Source organism: Lissotriton helveticus, chromosome 4_1 (assembly GCF_964261635.1).
Source record: "Lissotriton helveticus chromosome 4_1, aLisHel1.1, whole genome shotgun sequence".
In the NCBI taxonomy this organism is placed as follows: Eukaryota; Metazoa; Chordata; class Amphibia; order Caudata; family Salamandridae; genus Lissotriton; species Lissotriton helveticus.
The window spans coordinates 592,877,982-592,898,280 of NC_136063.1; the positions used below are offsets into that span (position 1 = coordinate 592,877,982).

General features: G+C 43.3%; 1 protein-coding gene across 3 annotated transcripts in view; it reads left to right on the forward strand.

Annotated features, from left to right (window-relative positions):
- PDE7A (phosphodiesterase 7A) overlaps positions 1–20,299 on the forward strand; it is a 1,945,501-nt gene that overhangs the window by 1,653,340 nt on the left and 271,862 nt on the right. For 2 of the 3 annotated variants that reach the window (XM_078687233.1, XM_078687234.1), the window contains one exon: positions 6,043–7,833. The exons of the other annotated variant lie outside the window; for it this stretch is intronic. In XM_078687233.1, coding sequence (XP_078543359.1) covers positions 6,043–6,218 — 176 coding nt within the window. In that variant the 3' untranslated portion in view covers positions 6,219–7,833. Of the gene's footprint in view, positions 1–6,042; positions 7,834–20,299 lie in introns of those variants that run through there. 3 annotated transcript variants of the gene reach the window in all.

Genomic DNA, 20,299 nt, shown 5'->3' on the forward strand with positions numbered 1-20,299 from the left:
GCTTCCTGATCAGCCTTCTCTTTTCAAGTCCCCGGTTGTAAATCGTTTCTTAAAAGGCATTACTCATCTCTTTCCTCCTATCCCCTTCGTAATGCCTCAGTGGGACTTGAACTTGGTCTTGAACTATTTGATGCGCGCTTCCTTTGAGCCGCTTCGCAACTGTCCTCTACGACTCTTAACTCTTATAAGACTGCATGCCTGGTAGCCATCACATCTGCCAGAAGAGTGAGTCAGCTCCAGGCTCTTTCATCCTAGCCTCCTTTTCTGGCTGTACATCCAGGCAAGGTTGTCCTAAGAACTCGTCCATCCTTGCTTCCCATGGTGGTCACCTCCTTTCACATGAGGCAAACCATCACTTTATCCACCTTCTTTCCACATCCTTCTAAAGAGGGAGAGGCTCCACCGTCTGGACCCAAAACGTGCACTTTCCTCCTATCTGGTTCGCACCAAACAGTTCTGGGTGGATGACCAACATCCTTGTTGGCTACGTGGGCGCCAACAAAAATCCGACTGTACACAAGCGGACCATCTCTAGATGGGTCGTTTTGTGTATTAAAGCCTGCTATTCTATAGCAAAAAAGGAGCCTCCAGTGGTGCTACACGCCCATTCTACAAGTACGAAAGCCACTACTGCTTTGGGATGAGTAGTCCCTCTACATGACATCTATCAGGCATCTACGTCGGCATCGCTTCACACATTCACAAAACACTACTGCCTGGACAGCCAAGTCCAGAGAGACAGCTTCTTTGGCCGTTCTGTTCGCCAGGACTTTCTGGTGTAAACTTGGTTCACAGACCCACCTCCGGGGTTGGTATTGCTGGGGTATCTATTCTAAGGTAAAGAATCTATAACTAACTGTTTCTTTCAGATGAACAAGTTACTTCCCTTCGGTAACGATATATCTGTAAGAAACATAGGTTAGTTATAGGTTCCTTACCGCCCCACCCTTCCTCCTTGGTCTGCAAACTGATTACTAGGGTTAAGGACATCCTTTCAGAGACTTGTTTTGTGCACCATTGGTCAGTTTCTTGCATGGCTCTGCGTTTCTGGCGCAGAAAGTCGTGTACAGAACTCACAGCGCGCGAGGGCGGTGTCTAAGTAGCTACCGCAACGTCATCCCTTCGACCACAACGCCAACGACGTATGCGGTGCCGACTGACGCCACCTTCTGGACCGCAGAGGTAATGCTGACGAAAAACTTTCTGGATCCAGTCTGACGCCTGGGGGTAAGGAATCTATAACTAACCTATGTTTCTTACAGATATATCGTTACCAAAGGTATGTAACTTGTTCTTTTAGGCTTAACTGTAGATATACCCAAAACATGCTCTGAGTTAATATCGATCACCCTGTTGCTAGCTAAACGTCATGGGCGATTGTGCCAGATAACATCCAGACCACCTAAAGAGGAGGCATGATTGAAAGATATGACCTATTGTTGCACCACAGTAGAAGATTATAATGACTTGTTGCACCCCAGGGCACGCCCCTAAGATTTCTGGGAACCTTATAGAAGGTATATGACAACGCAAGACGCTGATACACTGTTGCAGACTGATTTTCTTCTGTTAAGTGTAACTTTGGCAACAGATTGGCACTGTGAATGAGATGTTCTGTTTATTGGTTGTATAAATTCAAAAATAAACTTTAAACAAAAGGACAGAGAGTATAAAGAGATATACAGAGGTCGCAGAAGATCCTTGAGTAGTATGGATTTAAAAGCATACAAGCAACTATGGTGTATAAATATAAAATGGTACTAATAACAGTTGTAATTTGCGTGCCAACTCTTGCGCATGTTTTGCGCCACTGCTGGCAGTATTATGTTATTCATGTTATAAAGTACAATTCTATTAAAATGTATTTTTTCTAAATTACCGCTCCATCAACATTATTAGTCAGTTTCCGATTTTCTTGAGTGGTTTTTATGTATGTTGGATATTGGTGCAAGCGCAGTGCTAGGACCTGAGAGTTGCTAGGTAAATTAAATCGGATTTCTTGATGAAATGATACATCCAGAGGAGAGCTACTCTACAGAATTTCTCATTGAAGAGCAATTTGTCTTTTGAAAGGCTTACAAGCTTGTAAGTTGTATATTTTGGCACTAAGAAAGCAAGTTTACAACTAGGAGACGCGCAGAATTCACTAGCACTTCTGGGTGTAGGGTATTTAAATCCATGCAGCCATGCGTGCGCAGCAGGTACGCCACTGGCAAAGGCAACACCGCCTGCGCCCATCCGCGCCTGGGCGGCGCCAGGGGCATGCATACCCAGGAAACGAGGACGCACATGCTAAAACGTATACTAAGTTACAACTGCTTGAGCTGCGCCCTAATTCTCATCACAAGGGATGCGAGGAGAAGTGGGATGTCAATAAGGGGAATGCTGTACCCTGTTACCAGCGCAAATTAAGGCCCATTACCAGTAGGGCTTCCCATCTTGGTCGCCTCAAAACATTGCAGGGGGTGGAGGGTAAGACCGAGACTAAGAAAATAGGGGAGAGTAGATTAATTCCACTTCGTAGAGCACTGCTGAATGCTCGCTCCATGATTAAACACAAAACTGAAGTTGCTTTGACTATTCAATCTCGTAATCTAGACTGTCTTTTCATTACTGAGACATGGGCCAGGATCTATTGACCTGACCTGGTCAACGCTGTCAACCCCGAACCTTCCACCCCCCCCCCTTTGCTATACTATATTTAGACAAGACCGCTCGTATAGAAGAGGCGGCCTAGCCTATGGTGGCTAGGGACTTCCTCAGATGCACACTTAACGCTGTGGAAGGAGCTCTGGCCTCCACACTGGAAGCTGCCTCTTTCAGGATCAAACAATCTGAGCACTTTTGTTTCTCTGGCCTTTTAGTTTATCATCCTCCGGGGCGAGAGCCAAATTTATGGAGACCTGGTGTAAAACCTTTGAAACTTTTGCTACCACTGCCCACTATACGATCTTAGTGGACTTCAATTTTCATCTTGAAAACCACCTAGATAAAGACACAGCCCTACTTGTAGATCTTATGTCTTCCATGGGGTTTGTGCAGCAGGTTCGTTCTCCCACCCACACAGCCGGTCACACACTGGATGGCATTTTTAGCAATAATGATGATCTGGTGATTGAGACAGTCCAACCCCTCAGCTGGGTGGACCACTGCCTGATTCAATTTAAGATCTCCACTCCTGTCACTAACAGAAGTTACGAGTCCTCCAACCCCCTCCCCTCCTCCCCCCACCTCTGAGTACCATCACTGCAGAAAGCTAAACAAAATCACAGCCACCAGCTGGTAAGCTGCCTTGGCCTCGACCCCTGTCGGGAGGCACAACATTCCCCCTATACAGCAGAGGGTTTTTGGGACTAGATCAACAGGACTTTAGACACAGTTGCCCCTTTCCAAAACTGTATTATTAAAAGAATCAAACCTTCCACCCCATGGTTTTCGGATGAACTCATGGCCCTGAGGCGTGAATGCCGAAGACAAGAAAGCAAATGGCTCATCAACCCTGTCCCCGGGAGAAAACCAGGCAGCGCTCACTGCTATGGAACTAAAAGGACACCATTTTCCAGGCTAAATCCCGTTTCCTTAGAGGAAAGATTATGTCAGCAGCCAACTCCTCCAGTATGCTCTTTAAGGTAATAAAGGAAATTTCAGAACTTCCCCAGGAACAACCTATGATTCCTTCCCAAGATTTCTGTGACAACGTAGCAATCTTTTTTCAAGAGAAAGTCCTGCAGATCTTCCATGAGTTTGCTCCTTCTACTGACAATTTGTCTGTCAGTGAGGAATCCACAAAAAACAGTGCTGAACTGAGTATGGTGAAACCCCCACAGGTCATCAGGAAGAATGTTTTGTCTTACTTCTCCCCTATCTCAATTCAACAAACTAAAGATCTCCACCTCGGTCTTAAATCCTGAGCGCCCTTCCGACCTTTGCATGCCCTCCACTCTTCAACTGGCACCGGATTTAGCAGCTAATTTCCTGTGCGAGGTATTCAATGTAATACTCGTGTCCGCCTGCTACCCAGCTATCTGGAAGGAAGCAATTGTTCTCCTGCTCCTTAAGAAACCTAATGCCGATCCCTTGGAGCTAAAGAACTTCCGTCCTATTTCCCTCCTTCCCGCCCTGGCAAAAATCCTGCAGAAATGTATTAATATTGAACTGATGAGGTACATTGACTCACTGGAAATTTTAGATTGTTCCCAGATTGGATTCCGCACTGATCACAGCACTTAATCTGCCCTCATTACAGCCACTGATCTGCTTTCGGTTGCAGGTAGATCAAGGGGGCTCAGCAGTGTTTATTTTGCTTGATTTATCAGCAGCATTCGACACCGTCACCCCAGTGCACATGGTCCAATGTTTGCGGGAAGTGGCGGTCACGGGAAAAGCCATACAGCTTCTCCAGTCCTTTTTAAAACATAAAATGCACACAGTTTGTTGTGGAGGCTCTCCCATGTGGCGTCCTTCAGGGCTCTTCGCTCAATCCTACTCATTTTAATCTATATGTGACCCCTCTGGCCGAATTGGTTAGATCCTACGGATTTCAGGTGCTCTCCTACGAGGAAGACACCCAAATCATTGTGTATATCACCAGCGACCTGCATCTAGTTGCAGAGAAGTTCAATACAGCATGTCTAACATCATTGGTTGGATGAAGGGCAATTCTCTAAAGATCAATACCGACAAGATCGAGGTATTCGTTTTTGGACCACATCTAGTCTAAGGCCTGGTGGCCAACAGATGCGGGCCTCCTCCAGCCCTGGTAAAAACAGCAACAAATCTGGGATAATCTTTGAAGAGGGTCTGACTTTCGATGCCCAAGTCATTCGTACAGTTGGCACATGTTTCTATATTCTAAGAACCCTCAGAAAGGCGCTTCCACTCATTCCATCAGAATTACATCAGCCACTATCATTGCACTGATTACCTCTCGCCTCGATTACTGTAACGCCCTATAATATCACTGCTGCTTCACTGAATAAGCTCCACGTGGTACAGAACGCAGCAGCAAGACTGATTCTAAACATTCCCAAATATCAGTCTGGCAGAGAAGGGATCCGTTCTTTACACTGGCTCCCTGGCAGGGAGCGTATTTCATTCAAGATCTTAAGCTCAGTATATAAGGCCATGCATAGTAATGGCTCGTCCCAACTCAAATCCTTGTTTCAATGGTATACTTCAGAGAGGACTCTGAGATCCATACAGCACATTTTCGATGATATGATGCACAAAAAATACAGACCCAAGCATTCAGATAACAAATACACAAATTATGAAATATTTTATTTAATTCACAAACAAATTTTTTTTTAAATCACATTTTAATAATGGGAACGTTAGAGCTTTTGTAAATCCAATTGATATCATTCATCTATACTATATTCTGTTTGATGCACTTGCACTGCTCTCATGAATCCTTCTGAGGATACACACTTAATTTGTATCCTTCAGTTTCAAATTCCTTCTTATTTACCCACCATTTTAAAATGTTCAATTCTACATTTCGATTCTTTATTTATATACACTTTATTAATTGGTTAATATTTAATTTTCTAAGCATCACGGCCCCCCAAGTAGGCTTTGCGAACCCCAGAGGGAACCCGGAACTCCGGTTAAGAACCACTGGTCTAGGGTACAAGTAGTTAAGGCCATGCACATGTATATTGCATTTCCTAAAATGGGCATTGTGAAGGCTGGAACGGATGTCTGTAATGCCACTCAACTTGTTGAAAGTTGGGTTCTTGTCTAACACTAAATTATGAGCAGACATAAGTAAAGAGTGAATACTTTTAAGAACTGCAGTCTGGAGGTGTCATTTATTTTAAGATTTTTTTTCTTAATGCAGAGGTTTCTTGGTCAAAACTTGGGGAAAACGTGAGTACAAATACGGAGCATTTAAGATTCTTTTCGTATTTGTTTATGTTGTTGTTAAATACAATGCCAAACATATGACTTAAGGCAAAAATAAAACTATGTAATTTCATGGCAAATGTATGTGTTTTGGAAAAATATATATTTTCTAATACCTTCATGATTTCTTTTAAGGTTTCATCAATTACTTAGTGGAGCCGTTATTTGTGGAGTGGGCTCGTTTCTCAAACACCAGGCTTTCGCAAACCATGCTTGGACATGTTGGACTTAACAAGGCTGGCTGGACGGGACTGGTTCAGCAGCCTAGCAGTAGAGAGGATACGGATCCTGCTCAAGAGGAAAACGACTAAGACCTATTACCTCAGGAAAATCGAATTTCGCGGCCCTGGAATTAGCTTGACAAAACTGCATCATGCAGGATATAAATATATATTTTTGACCTCTTTGATAACTGGAAACAAATGTCTATGGGGAGACACAAACATACCCCGATTGCCAAGGTTTCAGTATGGACTTTGCCAGCATTATTTATTTTGAAGAATTCCATTTTGATAGCCCATATAAACTTTTTTTATTACAAAATTTGAACGTAGAGCAATACGCACATACCTCAGTTGGCTTTTCAGCGAAACCTTGAATATGCAAAGCACAGCAGAGACTCTTTCAGAAGGAACTTTATAATGTGCCACGTGCTAAGAAGGCTGGTGTTTAAAGGAAATGTTCTTGAGAACTAAGACTTGAAATCGTTACTTCTAACAGTTGCCTGTTGGAAATTAATGAGACTGGTGATAACTTCATTAACAAACCTTCCACTCTGTTAATTATTTAAAAATGGAAATGTGAAGTGCCCACTCCTCTGCTGCCTCGGCAAGACTTGATGTTTACAAAGTGACTCTGAAGATATTGATGTTAAACTTGCCTTGAAGCATGGTTGTAAAGGAACCACTAATTTTTTGTTTGCGTTTGTATTTAAAAAGAAGAGGAACAAATCTGAATCTGCAGCTATAGTTCCCCTACCTCCCCTCTTGAATGCCACAGAAGCCTCCCCAAATGCCATAGTTTTGCTTGTGCACTAGTAACTAGGAAACGTTTAGAGCAAAGCCAAGCTACACTCCAATGCTGCTGTATGGGATTGCAGCTTTTTTCTAACCATACATATCTTTTTGGTAGAGGGAGAGAAATGAGAATGAGAACACTGTTCTAGCTTTTGTAATTTTGCAGTGCACGCACTGCATGCGGTTTTCACTATGGTACGATCGAACTATACGTGAGAGGTCGAATTTTTGTCAGCACCATAAGCCACTCAGGGTACAGTATTTGCCAATCTGAAATAAAGTGGGAGGGTAACTGTTTAGAACAAGGGTACAAATGCCCCTTTTGCTGCAGTGTGTATGTAAATGTATGTGTGCGTGTGTGGGGGGGGGGGCAATGAAGAGGGAAGGGTTTATGGGCAAAGACTTTTTTATATATATTTATTCTTTTAGAATGTGATAATTTGAGAAGCCACATGGGGAGAGGGTGAAACTGTAACAAATTGCTACAGATGCCTTAAACTATGCACAAAGCTAAGTGACCAAATTTGTTATTTTGATTTTAAAAGTGCATTGTTTTTTGTCCTCACTCTAGTAAAATAACCCATTCATGCAACTTTGTTGTGAAAATAAATGTTTTGTAGTTGAAAACTAATTTTAAACTTCATGCATTCCATTTTTGTAATTTGCTTTAAATTGTTTTAATTATAGTAAGCACAGCTGTTACCTATTTAAGAACTGGTGCTTTCTCTTAGTTTTATGTATTTCTCTGTTTATTTCTGTACAAGACTGTTTATAAATTCTGTTTACAATTTGTTGCAACAGCCATTTTTGGGAGAAGGCTTCAGTGTAAAGCCATTTGGAAAGGCTTTGCCATTTTAAATATGTCATGTTGCCATTCAATTTTGATGAATAAAGGAAAACTATCTTTTCACAGTGTGGTGTAATTTGTTACTTGAATGATGTTAGTTTCTTAGACATATATTATATGAGCACAGCAGCAAAGTCCAACCAAGGCTTCTTGCATTTTGGCACTTAGTTTAGATACATCCCTGATGGCGTATACAAACTACCTACTATAGATTTATAGCCCACTGCCAATGACTATACCGGTTGCTAATGAACTGAGTTCTGTGTCGCAGGTGAAGAACTTTAACAAGGGCGAGGGCCTTCAACAAAAGGTATATCGTGAGGTAGAAGGGTCATAAAGCTGTTAGAACACTCAACCCACCGAGGATAGAATCTTCTAAATTACCCCCTTCGCTGCTAGGCTGACACTCCCACCACCACCCAACCCACCCCACTCCAGCCTTTTTATTCTATATGGGGTAGTTCGCGCTTAGGCCCCTGTAACCTTTTATCCACATAAGGTATCCACGTTAAATTTGCGTCCTTTTCTTCCAACATCTTGAGGATTCTAAAGCTAACCAGGGTTTGTGGATTCCCATTGAGGGGATAGAAATTAGCCAAAATAAACTCGTTTTGGGAGGGTTTCGAAAAAATGGGGAAAATGTGCTGCAGAAGAAAACTTCTGGTTTTTTTCCCTGCAAAATGTATCAGGAAAGGGTTTGTGGTGCTAAAATCACCATCTTCGCAGCTTTCAGGAACAGGAAGACTTTTGTCAGAAAATGACAATTTTCTACAGTTTTGAAATTTTGCTGGGACATAGCCTATTTTTCCTGTTTTTTGTGATTTCAACCTCCTTCCAGTTACTGGTAGAAATAGGTGTGAAAGCAATAATGGATCCTGGATAACTAAACATTTCTGAAACGTAGACACAATTCATAATTCAGGAAGGGGTCATTTTTATAGATCCTTCAAAGTTTCCTATAGAAAGTAACAGTTGAATCCGAAGAAAATAGAAATTGAGTTGAAAAAACCCAGCCATTTGTGCCAATATTTTCACCTGTAACTTCTAAGTACGGCAGATTTGTTAAAGTAATATACCGTTACTTCTGCTGGATCCTTCTGGTTGTGGGGATATATAGGACCTTTAGGTTCACCAAGATCCTGAGGCACCCAGAGCCAGTAACTGAGCTGCGTCTTCCAATGGTTTTTCATTGTGTACCGGGTATATAGCTTCATTTGGTGAAATATAAAGAGTGGAAAATAGTTTTTAAGGAAACCTATACATTTCCAAAATGGGAGCAAAATAGAGATTTGAAGCAGTGGTTATTTGCACATCTCCGAAATTGTAGGTACCCATACTAGAATGTGAATTCAAGGAAATATTTCAAAATGGCTTCTTTTTTACATTGTCTTACAGTTGGAAGGCAGAAATGCAAACTAAGTCAATTAGTAATAACACTTGTCCTACTATTCAGTGTTCCCCTAAATCACCCGATACAAATGGTACCTCACTTGTGTGAGTAGGCCTAGTGCCTGCGAAAGGAAACGGCCCAAAAAGCAATGTGGACACATCATATTTTTCCAGTAAAAACTGACCCTTTTTTTGCAATGTGCCTAGCTGTGGATTTTGGACCTTAGCCGTCACCTAGGGAAACGTAGAAGTCCTGTACATTTTTTAAAACTAGACACTCCGGGAAATCCAGGATGAGGCGACTTGGGTGGCTTTCACTAGGTTATGTTAGTCAGAATCCCTTGCAAACCTCAAACTTTGTAAAAAAAAAAAAAAAAAAAACACATTTTCCTTACTTTTCTGTGATGGAAAGTTCTGGAATCTGCAAGGAGCCACAAACTTCCACCCAATCAGCATTTCCCCAAGTCTTCCGATAAAAATAGTACATCACTTGTGTGGGGTGCCTAGTGCCCGTGACAGCAGACAGCCCAAAACGCAACATGGGCAAATTTTTCTTTTTTTAAAAAATTTTTTTATTCATCATCATCAAGATTACAGTTATGTATTTCACCAGGATAAAAAAATCAAATAACATTCATTATTGAATTAATTCCTTAACAAGTTCATTAATTCGTACTTACATTTAATACATTCTATCCATAATAGTTCTTACAAATTCAGTTTAATACCCAAGACAGATATTAATTATCTTACTGTATGCTTATAACTCCCCCAGCTTTTGCTTCCATGATATTATTGGAGCCCATATTCGCCTCGCAACTTCTCTTCTTACCCTTCCCTTTTTTGCATATAGAGCCTGTTCCAAGGTAAAGATTGCCAGCAACCTAGAAACCCATTGATGTACTGTCGGTGGACTAGGATCTTTCCATAGCAATGCTATACATAATCTACTTAATACCATGGCTATATACAAAAACTCATAATGAGGAACTACCACGCCATCCTTAGCTACTCCTAAAATCATAACTTCGTCTGACAGTGAAATATTCATTCCCAGTGATTTATGAAAAAAAAATTCCATATCCTGTTTATAACTATCTAAACTGGGACATGAAGCAAACATGTGAATCGTATCAGCTTGGGTAGAGTGACATCTTGGACAGATTATCCTGCTTGTTCCACCCCACTGTGCCACCCTGTGGGGGGTATGATACAGTTCATACAATGTTTTATATTGCTGTGTTTGCAAATTTGTTGTTCTCAACACGGTATTTAACATTGTTAACGACTTCTCAGCCTCATTCCCTATCAACCCTAGTTTAGTTCCCCATTTTTCAAACATTTTTTCAGAGTCATCCTTCTTAAATTTACATATTTCGACATACAGCTGCGATATGGAGCAACCCGACTCCTTTCTTAAGTCTTCCATCAAATCTACCTTTTGCATATCAACCTCCCCGCCCCTCTTTCTTGATAGGACTGACCTAATTTGTAAATATTTATAAAAATCTCTGTGCCTTAAATTATAAAGCCTTTGCGCGTTTTCATAAGTGATAATTACCCCTGTAGGCCCTACAAGATCTCCTATAGTTTTTACCCCTTGCCTGTCCCAATCTTTCATTATGGAATCATGGAATATTCCTGGAAGCGATGGGTTCCCATATAGTGGTGTATAACAGTTCATTCTACCCAATTTTAGCTTCTTTTTAAGGATAGACCATATAGTAATGGCAGCCCCCAGGGTCTTAAATCGTACCTTCTTGTAATAGCTTTTCTCATTATATTTGAGCAGCCAGCTATCCGAATCCTTGACCAAAAGCTCGTATACATCCGGAATCATATCCCTCCCTCTCCATTTGTCCGTTATATCTCCCCCCAGCATCCCTCTTAGAAATTGTAAAACTGATGCCCAATAATAAGTTTTGAAGTCAGGGAGTGTCAGCCCACCACGTTCTTGTGGCAACGACAAAATTTTTTGGCTGCGTCGCGTTCTTCCTCCTGCCCATATAAACCTGTTTGTTACCCCTTCTAACTCTCTGAACCATTTATTGTCGAATAGTAGGGGAATGGACCTAAAAAGATAGAGCACTTTAGGCAGAAAGGACATTTTTATCAAGTTGCATCGGCCGATTGTAGTCAAATGTAGGTTGTTTAATCGGTTAAAATCAGTTTTAGCCTTACGTATTATAGGTTCTAAATTCTTCTCTACTATAGTTGTGCAATCGGAGGAAATTGAAACCCCTAAATATATCGCAGTCTCAGTGACTCTTTGATCTGCCAACGTTATTTTATTATTTATTACAACTTGTGTTTTATCTACATTTAGCTTATATCCAGATAATCTTCCATATATAGCTGCTTCTGCTTCTATTGCCCGTAATGCGGTTTCAGGATCGCAAGAGGTAACCGCCAGATCGTCCGCATACCCCAAAATTTTTGTTTAATGTCCGTTCAAGACTATTGGCCGTATATCTATATTCTGTTCTATTTTCCTAATAAATGCATCTATATATAGGGCGAAGAGTAGCGGAGAGCAAGGACATCCCTGTCTAGTTCCCCGCCCAATCATTATCTCTTTACTCAATTCGCCCATAATTTTAAGTTTAATTCTTGGATTGACATATAAAGCCCTGACAGCCTTTATGAAACCACTCCCTAGATTTACCTTCTCTAATACTGCCCAGAGGAATCCCCACGAGACCCTATCAAATGCTTTCTCTGCATCTAATAATATTAATGACATAGGGTCTCGTGAGGCTGCCGTTCCATCAAACAGGGTTACAACTCTCCTGATATGTTCTGTGGTGCCTCTCCCAGGAATGAACCCATGCTGTCTAGGGGATACTATCTTGCCTATTACTTTCCCTAATCTATTTGCCATAATTTTCGAATATACCTTCGCATCACTATTCATTAAACTTATTGGTCTGTATGACCCAGGATTAGTTGGTGGTTTATTTTTTTTTATGAACACTATCATAGTTGCTTCACTCCATGACTCAGGGGGAGGGATATCTTTTTGAATATTAATTATTAAATTATAAAAATCCTCTTCTGTTTCAGGAAAAAAGATTTTATAAAATTCTAGTGGTATAGAATCAGGACCAACAGCTTTCCCTGCTGGAAGATCCAAAATTGCTTTGTGCATTTCCCCTCGACTAACCATCGATTCCAGAGCTCTTTTGTCAGCAGCTCCCAGTTGTTCTAAATTAGCTCCTTCCAAAAATTCCTCTATCTCATACTTCCCACCCCCCTGATCAGGATTATATAATAATTGATAGAATTCTTGAAATCTGACGCATATATCCCTTGGTGCTGTAACCATGCTGCCATCCTGAAGCATTACCTCGGCAATGTCGCCCTTTGTAGCCTCCTGCCTTGTTTGCAAGGCCAGTATGCGGCCGATCTGTTCGCTGTATTCATACTGTTCCTTTCTCCAGGCCAGATACTTCCCTGCTGCTTTAGATGCAAATATCTCCCCCACAGCTGCTTTAGCCACTGCTAGTCTCTGTGAAATTACAACTATGTCTTGTGAAGACCTTATAGCTCCGACCAGTTCTTCCTCAATATTTGCCACTGTTCTTATTCTTCCTGCCATCTCCTCCTTTTCTACCTTATTTCGCCTAATTGAGTAACTGAGTGTCTCCCCCCTTATGGCTGCTTTCATGGTATCCCATACTATAGCTGGGGAGGCTGTTCCTGTATTAACCTCAAAGAATTCTTTCAGCCAGCATCTCATGGATTCAATATATTTGACATCTTGTAATAGTGCCCTCTCAAATGTCCAGTTTAAGCTTAGATTATTTTGTGATGCAATTACAATGTCCAAAATCAGTGGATTATGATCCGACATTACACGGGGAAGCTTACTTACTTTGCCCATAGTTGCTATTGTAGGAGATACCAAAAAGTAGTCCAATCTTGCTAATGTATTATGGGGTGCGGAGAAATACGTGCTGCCCCCCCCCGACCTTGTGCTGTTGTTCCCAAATATCTATTAAGCCATTATCTTCCATTAGCCTTATCAAAGCCATATGGCTTCTCTTTTTCCTCCCCCCAAATTTTTTCGGATCTTGTTTCCATAGGCCATTCAGACCATTAATGTTAAGATCTCCACATACCACCAGGGGTTGTGGCCAGTTAGCCAATTGTGTGTTCATTAGGTTAAACATTTCAGGATCATCGACTGTCGGGGCGTACACTGTGCATAAAGTAAAATTGAATCCCTTCACCTGACATTCCAACAACACCCATCGCCCATATGCATCAACTTTTTGCCTTTTAACATTCACCATACCTTGCCGTGCTAAAACCGCCACCCCTCTTGTTCTCGTCCCTTGTGTTGTATAAGCAAGCAATTGAAGGCCTATCTGCCCCAATAATCCCTTTTGGGTCACCTCTATATGGGTCTCCTGTAGACAAAGCAAATCAACCTGGATTGTTTTTAAATATTCCCTCAACTCTCTTCGCTTCCTTCCATCATTTAATCCACATATATTCAATGTGCCTATCCGCATTGATAGTTTTGTTTTATCCTCAATTCAGCATACAGTTTTTCTGCAATTCTTTCATCATTTAGAAGATAATCATCCCCCTGTTCTATCTTGTCTTGATGTGATGTTTTTTTTGTTTTTCTTCCCCCTTCCCCCTCCCCCTCTCCCCCCCTCCCCCCCCACCTGTTAGAGCAAGCAGGCCGCTGGCCTCTGTGATGGAGTCTGGCTGTCGACTCCCCTTTGCCGACCTTTATACTTAAATTAAATTAAACCATCTGGATTAGCTACTTCACTTAGATTTCTTCTTTTAGGACCTCTTTAACCATATCCCCCCGTGAAAAAATAGCATTTCATTCCAATTTGTCCAATTTGTCCATATTTCCCAGAGAGAGAAAAAAAAAAAAAACTACCCATATATATACTTTTCCTTTTTTTTTCCCTTTTCTTTCCCTTTATATATACTTTTTTCTTTTTCTTTTCTTTTTTCCTCTCTCCTTTCTTTCCCCTTCCCCCTCTTTCTCTTCCCCTTTCTTTTCCCTTCCCTTCCCCTTCCTTCCCCCTTCTTTCCGCCCATCTTGTTTTCTCTTACTCAGGTACTATCTCTTGTATCCATTTATCAAAGCTGAGCCCTTCATAAACCAGCTTTTCTCTTGCCTAGCCAGCATGTAAGTCAATATAAACATTCCTGCTACAATCTTTAAAGTTTGTCTCTAGCTTCACTCGTAGTCTCACCGCTGGCTCTGATCATATCCATATATTCTTTTGCTTGAATTTCGGAGAAAAAGATCTTGGTGGAGTTCTTGTGGATTATCTTTAGTTTGGCCGGGTTCATTAAATAAGCCTGCAGGCCCATCCTATGACACGGATCCAGTAGCTCTCTGTCTCCATCTTCTTTCAACTGTGCTGTGACAGTAGTCTGGGGTTGAAAAGAAGGATTGATTCTCAAATGAGCGTTTAGCGTTGGGGCGAGCTTTTGCATATACTTCCTCCCTCAGCAAGAAGTTGCCAAAATATACTAAAATGGCTCTTGGTCTTGATGTCCCCTCAGTGGTGGATGTGGTGGAGGGACCTTTCTTTTTAAGAGTTAACGGAAACCTATGCACTCTTTGCACTTCCTTGTCCCAATCCCAATGACTCAGTTCCGGGAAGGCTCCTTTGAACATTCTCAGGACATATGCCCTGATATCCCCGCCTTCCACCCCTTCCTCTATACCCAGGATTCTAAGGTTATTTCGTCTTTGACGATTCTCTAAGTCCTCCAGCTTCCACTGGGCATCCACCATCTGTTTTTCATATCCCTTCAATCTGGTGGAGTGTTTGGCTTGCTGATCCTCCATCATCCCCGTTCGTTCTTCCAGATGTGTCATCCTCGTGTTTGTGGCTGTATATATCTTTGCAACCTTCTTTATTGCTCCTTGCAGATTTTTAGTTGCTAAGCGGGTTTTTTTCCCTCAACTTTAGTAGCATCCTGCAGTTGTTTAATTGAGTTGAGTATTAGCTGTAAAGTGGGTTCCACCGCCTGTGCCTGTGCCTGTGCCTGTCCATGCGCCCCCCCAGCTTTGGGATCTTCTTTCTCAATCTCGACGTCGTTGTAAATCTGCTGTGTTTCTGAGTAGTCCCAATTTAAAGCTGCTTCCGTCTCAGTACTAGCCATGCTTATCCGTCTGCGGCTGCTGCCTGATTTCTCTTGCGATTGCGTACTTCTTTGACGTCGAGACAGCCTTTTCTTCCTTGGCTCTTGACTTTTTCCTTTTGGTGAGGATCCACTTCCCCCTTCCAAACTTAAAGACAGGCTTGAGTCTGTATTAACCCCACCATTTTCCTCCAAGCCTGAGCATGTCTCCTCGGATACGTCCGACCCATCTGTCACTGAAAAGAATTTATCCACTGGATCCGTGTTATCTTCTAGCCCACTCTGGCCACTATTAGCCGTTATTTTCTGTATCAGCATTTCAGTTTGTTGTGCAAGTGTTGTCGTCGTCTCAGAAGTCTCAATATCCACATTAAGCTGTGTATTTTCCTCTGCATTATCGATAATGTCATTGAGGTCCATAATATTACTCCATTGTGTCTCTACTGGAGGGGTGCCAGATATCTCAGAGGTATTGGTAATAGCATTGGTGGCGCTCTCTTTTGCCGTGTGTGTTGTGCTTGTGGGGGTAAAATATCCCGTTATACCTTTTGTTTGACCTAATGGCTGTATAGCATTGATCGCTGCTTGCTTCCTGGTTCTCGTTTTGCTATTAGCCATCGCCCCTTCCTCATTCGTCACTTGTGGATCCTTGTCACCCCCTTTATTTTTCACAGTTTGCCCCAGGACTTGTTTCTCAGTCCCCTCAGGTATTTTCGCTTTCCCACCACGAGCAGTTTTTGGAGCCATTTTGACCCCTTTGTCTCCTTTGAGAGCTGCACCCACCTCAGATACCTCTAGCTCAGCCTCTATGGCCAGGTGGTGTTGGTTCTGTAAATCTTTCTGCCTTTTTAAACCTGGCAGACTCCAATTCAAAAACAAATTCAAACTCAGGCGCCAACTTTGTGAATAGCTCCCTGGTGTACTCACTCTGCCTGGTTGAGTGATGAATACTTTTGCTCTTCTCTCACCCCCTCTGGCCCCACGCACCGCTTCCACCTTACCAGTTCTAGCTTGGCAGTCTCTTGGGGTATAGATATGGAAATCCGAGCAGCGTATAAAAATAGTACCTCACTTGTGTGGGGTGCCTAGTGCCCGTGACAGCAGACAGCCCAAAACGCAACATGGGCACATTTTTCAATTGAAAACGGACCCATTTTTCGAAATGTGCCCAGCTGTGGATTTTGGACCTTCGCTCAGCCGGCACCTTTGAAAACCTAGCAAACTGTATATTTTTGAAAACTAGACATCAAGGGTAGTCCAGGATGGTGTGACTTTTGTAGCTCTCATCAGGTTCTGTTACCCAGAATCCCTTGCAAACATCAAACTTCGTAAAATAAAATAAAAATCCTCACTTTTCTATGATGGAAATTTCTGCCTTTCTATGCAGAAATGTTGTAGGATCACCGGGCCGCCAAACATTTCCTACCACCCAGCGTTCCCCCAGATCTCCCAAGAAAAATGGTACCTCACTTTTGTGAGTAGGTCTAGTGCCCGCGATAGGGATTGGCCCAAAATGTATTGTGGAGACATCAAAAATATCTATCACCAAACCCCCAGCTTTTTTGGTCCTGGGCTTAGCGGCCATCTAGGGAAACCTCCCAACCCCAGACAGTTCTGAAAACCAGACAGTCCAGGAATGTGTGGTTTGCATTGATTCCCCCAACATTTTCCTTCCCAGAATCTCCGCACACCGCCAGCCAAGCACCATCCATGCACACCGTCAGCCAAGCGCCAGACCCCGTGCACCGCCATCCAAGTGCCATTTCACGCACACCACCACGTAAGCGCCAATCTACACCCACCGTCATCAAGCGTGAGTCTGCACACACCATTAGCAAGGGAAAGTCCACATACACTGCCAGCAAAATGCCAGCCAAAGTTCAGTACATGCGGACAGTCCGGCAAACAAGTTCACACACACACACAAACTTTCCCTGGTTTCTAGTAATTTTCTGCCCCCGCTTAGGGGTAGATGAGACAAAAAATATAATTGAAACAGCCAAAATGTGTGCCTAATAAAAAGGGGAGCGACCTTTGCCTATGGGCCTTCTCACTGACATGCCCATAAACATATCCCTGGTGCCTAATGGGCTTTCTGCCTCTTCCCCAGGAGACAGATAAGGGGCTATTGCCCCGATATGCCTTCTGGGGGAGGGAGGAGAAAGACTTTTGTGGAGGTGTGGGCATTAGCCCCCACCCCTATATATATAAAAAAAGATAATCCCTGGTACCTAGTGGTCTCTCTGCCCCCTCCCGGGGGGCTGATCAGGCGCTATTGCTCCCTGCCTCCCGGGGGAGGCAGAAAGATCGTTGCAAATTCTTTTTGGGGGGGTGGGGCATTGGCATGCCCATTTTGGGCAGTCCTCACCCCTACATATAAAAAAAAGCGCATAACCCCTGGTGCCTAGTGGCCATTCAAGAGACTCCCCATCTGCCACCTGGGGGAGCAGAAACACTGTCAAATATTTTGGGGGTGGGGGCATTGGCTTGCCCATTTTGGTAAACCCCCACCCCTACTTATAAAAAAATAAAACATAATCCCTGCTGCCTAGTTTTGCCCCCCATCTGCTTCCCAGGGGAGGAGTAAAGACTGGCAATTTTTTTGTGGGGGTAGTGGGGGCACCCACCTCTACGTAATAAAAAAAAAAACAATTCCTGGTGCCTAGTGTGCCCCATCTGCTTCCCAGGGGAGAAAGAAAGACTGTGGCAATTTTTTTGAGGAGGGGGCACTTACCCCTCCGGGAGGGGCAGATAGATTGGAATAATTGGGGGATAGGGGCATTGACATACCCATTTTGAGCAGCCCCTCCACTGTCTACCACGGGCTATTTACCCCATCTATCTTACCTCTGGGTGGGGGAGGGGGGGCAGAAAGACTGAATCTGGCCAAAACAATGGGGTGGAGCAAAAGCACTTGCAGACCGCCCCCCCCCCCCTCCCTGGTGCCTAAGGATGGATCCCTGCTTGGGATCGCCCTCCTGCGGCGATCCCCAAGCAGGGATCCACTAGAGAGGGGTCCCTTTGGAAAGGGAAGATTCTATCCTTTCCACATTATTTTGGGCTTCCAGCATCTTGGCTGCAAATAAACTGCTCTAGCCACCCAACTGAAATATCAACAATTGTATCCTTTGGTTAGATAAGAAAAGAAATGTCATGGAAATGTACATGAACAGTGTACTGCGAAGTCCTGTCTTGGCTCCATTCTGAAAAGCACGACACAAGCTGCGGCTATGCGGCCACGGAAGAGAAACTTTAATTAATGTTTTATGTATTTGTCCTCCGCTACTGCAGCAAAGGAAATCTTTTCTCTGAGCTGACTTCATCAGGCTAGGCATGCGCACATGTCTGCAGGCAGTAATCACCAGCTTAAGCCTGCAAAACTCTCAAACATCTTTGTCTTCGGATGGCAGCCACCAAAATAGGCTCAGTAAGCACTTCTGAGGCTGCGGCACTACAGCGTTAAACGCAGCTACCATAGCCTTTAGTGCATACACATTATTCTAACTGCACCAAAACACTGATCTCGGACAGTACCAGGTGAATCGTCAAGCATGAGGCCTTCAGCTGTTTATTTTTGCAGACAGCTTTATATATATATAGCCCTTATGCTGCAATCCCAGACTGTGACCTGACCTTTTACATAATCTATAATCCGGACCGTACGAAGACCTCTGAAACCAGTTACAGCTTAAAGAACTTTGCACAAACACAGGCTCAGCTTTAGTTTCAGCAAGTCAGCATACCCTACACAGAGCTCAAAAAACATAGTTAAGTCTGCACTAGACCAGCTTCATTGGCCTCTGTGACCATTATCATTTCCGGACCAGTTACAAAATGTATCGTCCGGACTGCATCGTGCATGTAACTGGAAACTAGATGTTGCATTTCCACTCTGGTCGACAGGGCATACCAAGTTTCATAGCCTGTGAAACATGTACCTAGTTGCTAAACTTATGGGAACACAATCTGGCTCGGGACTAGCAGCATTTGCGTACAGTTCGACACTCAGATCTATCGCACTGTTCGCACCTTCGTGCTGGTCCGCTCTGGGTCAACAAACTAAAAACGCCCCAACCGAACATACCGGGCCAGGCTTGAACAATGGAACTAGACATCCATCCTTACTGCCCACCTTCAGGCAATGGACTATCAAACTCTACTAACAAGCACGATGCTACGCACTGACACTGCTTTTATGCTGGCTCGCCCTACGTAGCCTGAAATGCACCAGGCTAGTCTCAAGCAATAGAATCTTTGACTTTCTCCTAACTACCTACATTTAGGCTTGAATTCTGCAGAATTTGCACATGGTCTATTATCTTTCAGCATTCCATGTTATGCTCTGTCCACTGGCTTTATCTGTTTTTATTGTGGGCTAATCACATGGCTTTTTATTGATCTCTGTACTCTAATACCTGCTACTATTTGTAAAGGTTTTTAACTGAAAGAGACAATTAGTTATTGATTCCTTACCTTAGAATTACCCCCAGGCGTCTGACTAGATCTGGAGAATTTCTTCGTCAGCAGTACCTCTGCGTGTCGAATGATGGTGTTGGTCGGCTCTGTGTTAGTCGCTGGCGTCATGGTCGCCGGGATGATGTCGCAGTAGCTACTTAGATGCTTCCCTCGCGCGTTGACGTCAGTTCTTTCTTTTTCCACGCCAGCCAGTGCAGATCCGGAGAGAGCGGTACCTCCAGTCACTTTTTGACTAACTTTTTCTCGACTTTTGTCAATATTATTTTTTGAGTCCAACGACTCCTGGTCCCCAATGGATGCCCGGTTTCAAGGCTTGTGGTTTCTGCCGAAAGCGCTTGTCAGTGATGGATCCGCACCGCGTATGCCTGTGGTGCCAGGACCGCGACCCCGACCCCAAGTCGTGTTCCGACTGCTGGACCATGAATCCAAAGTCTTTGCGGGAGCAGTCCCAAAAGCTTCTCGAGGCTCTGCAGTCTGCTCCACGCCGTTCGAGGTCCCGGTTGTGCGGGAGGTCGCAGAGTTACCACCACCATTGGTC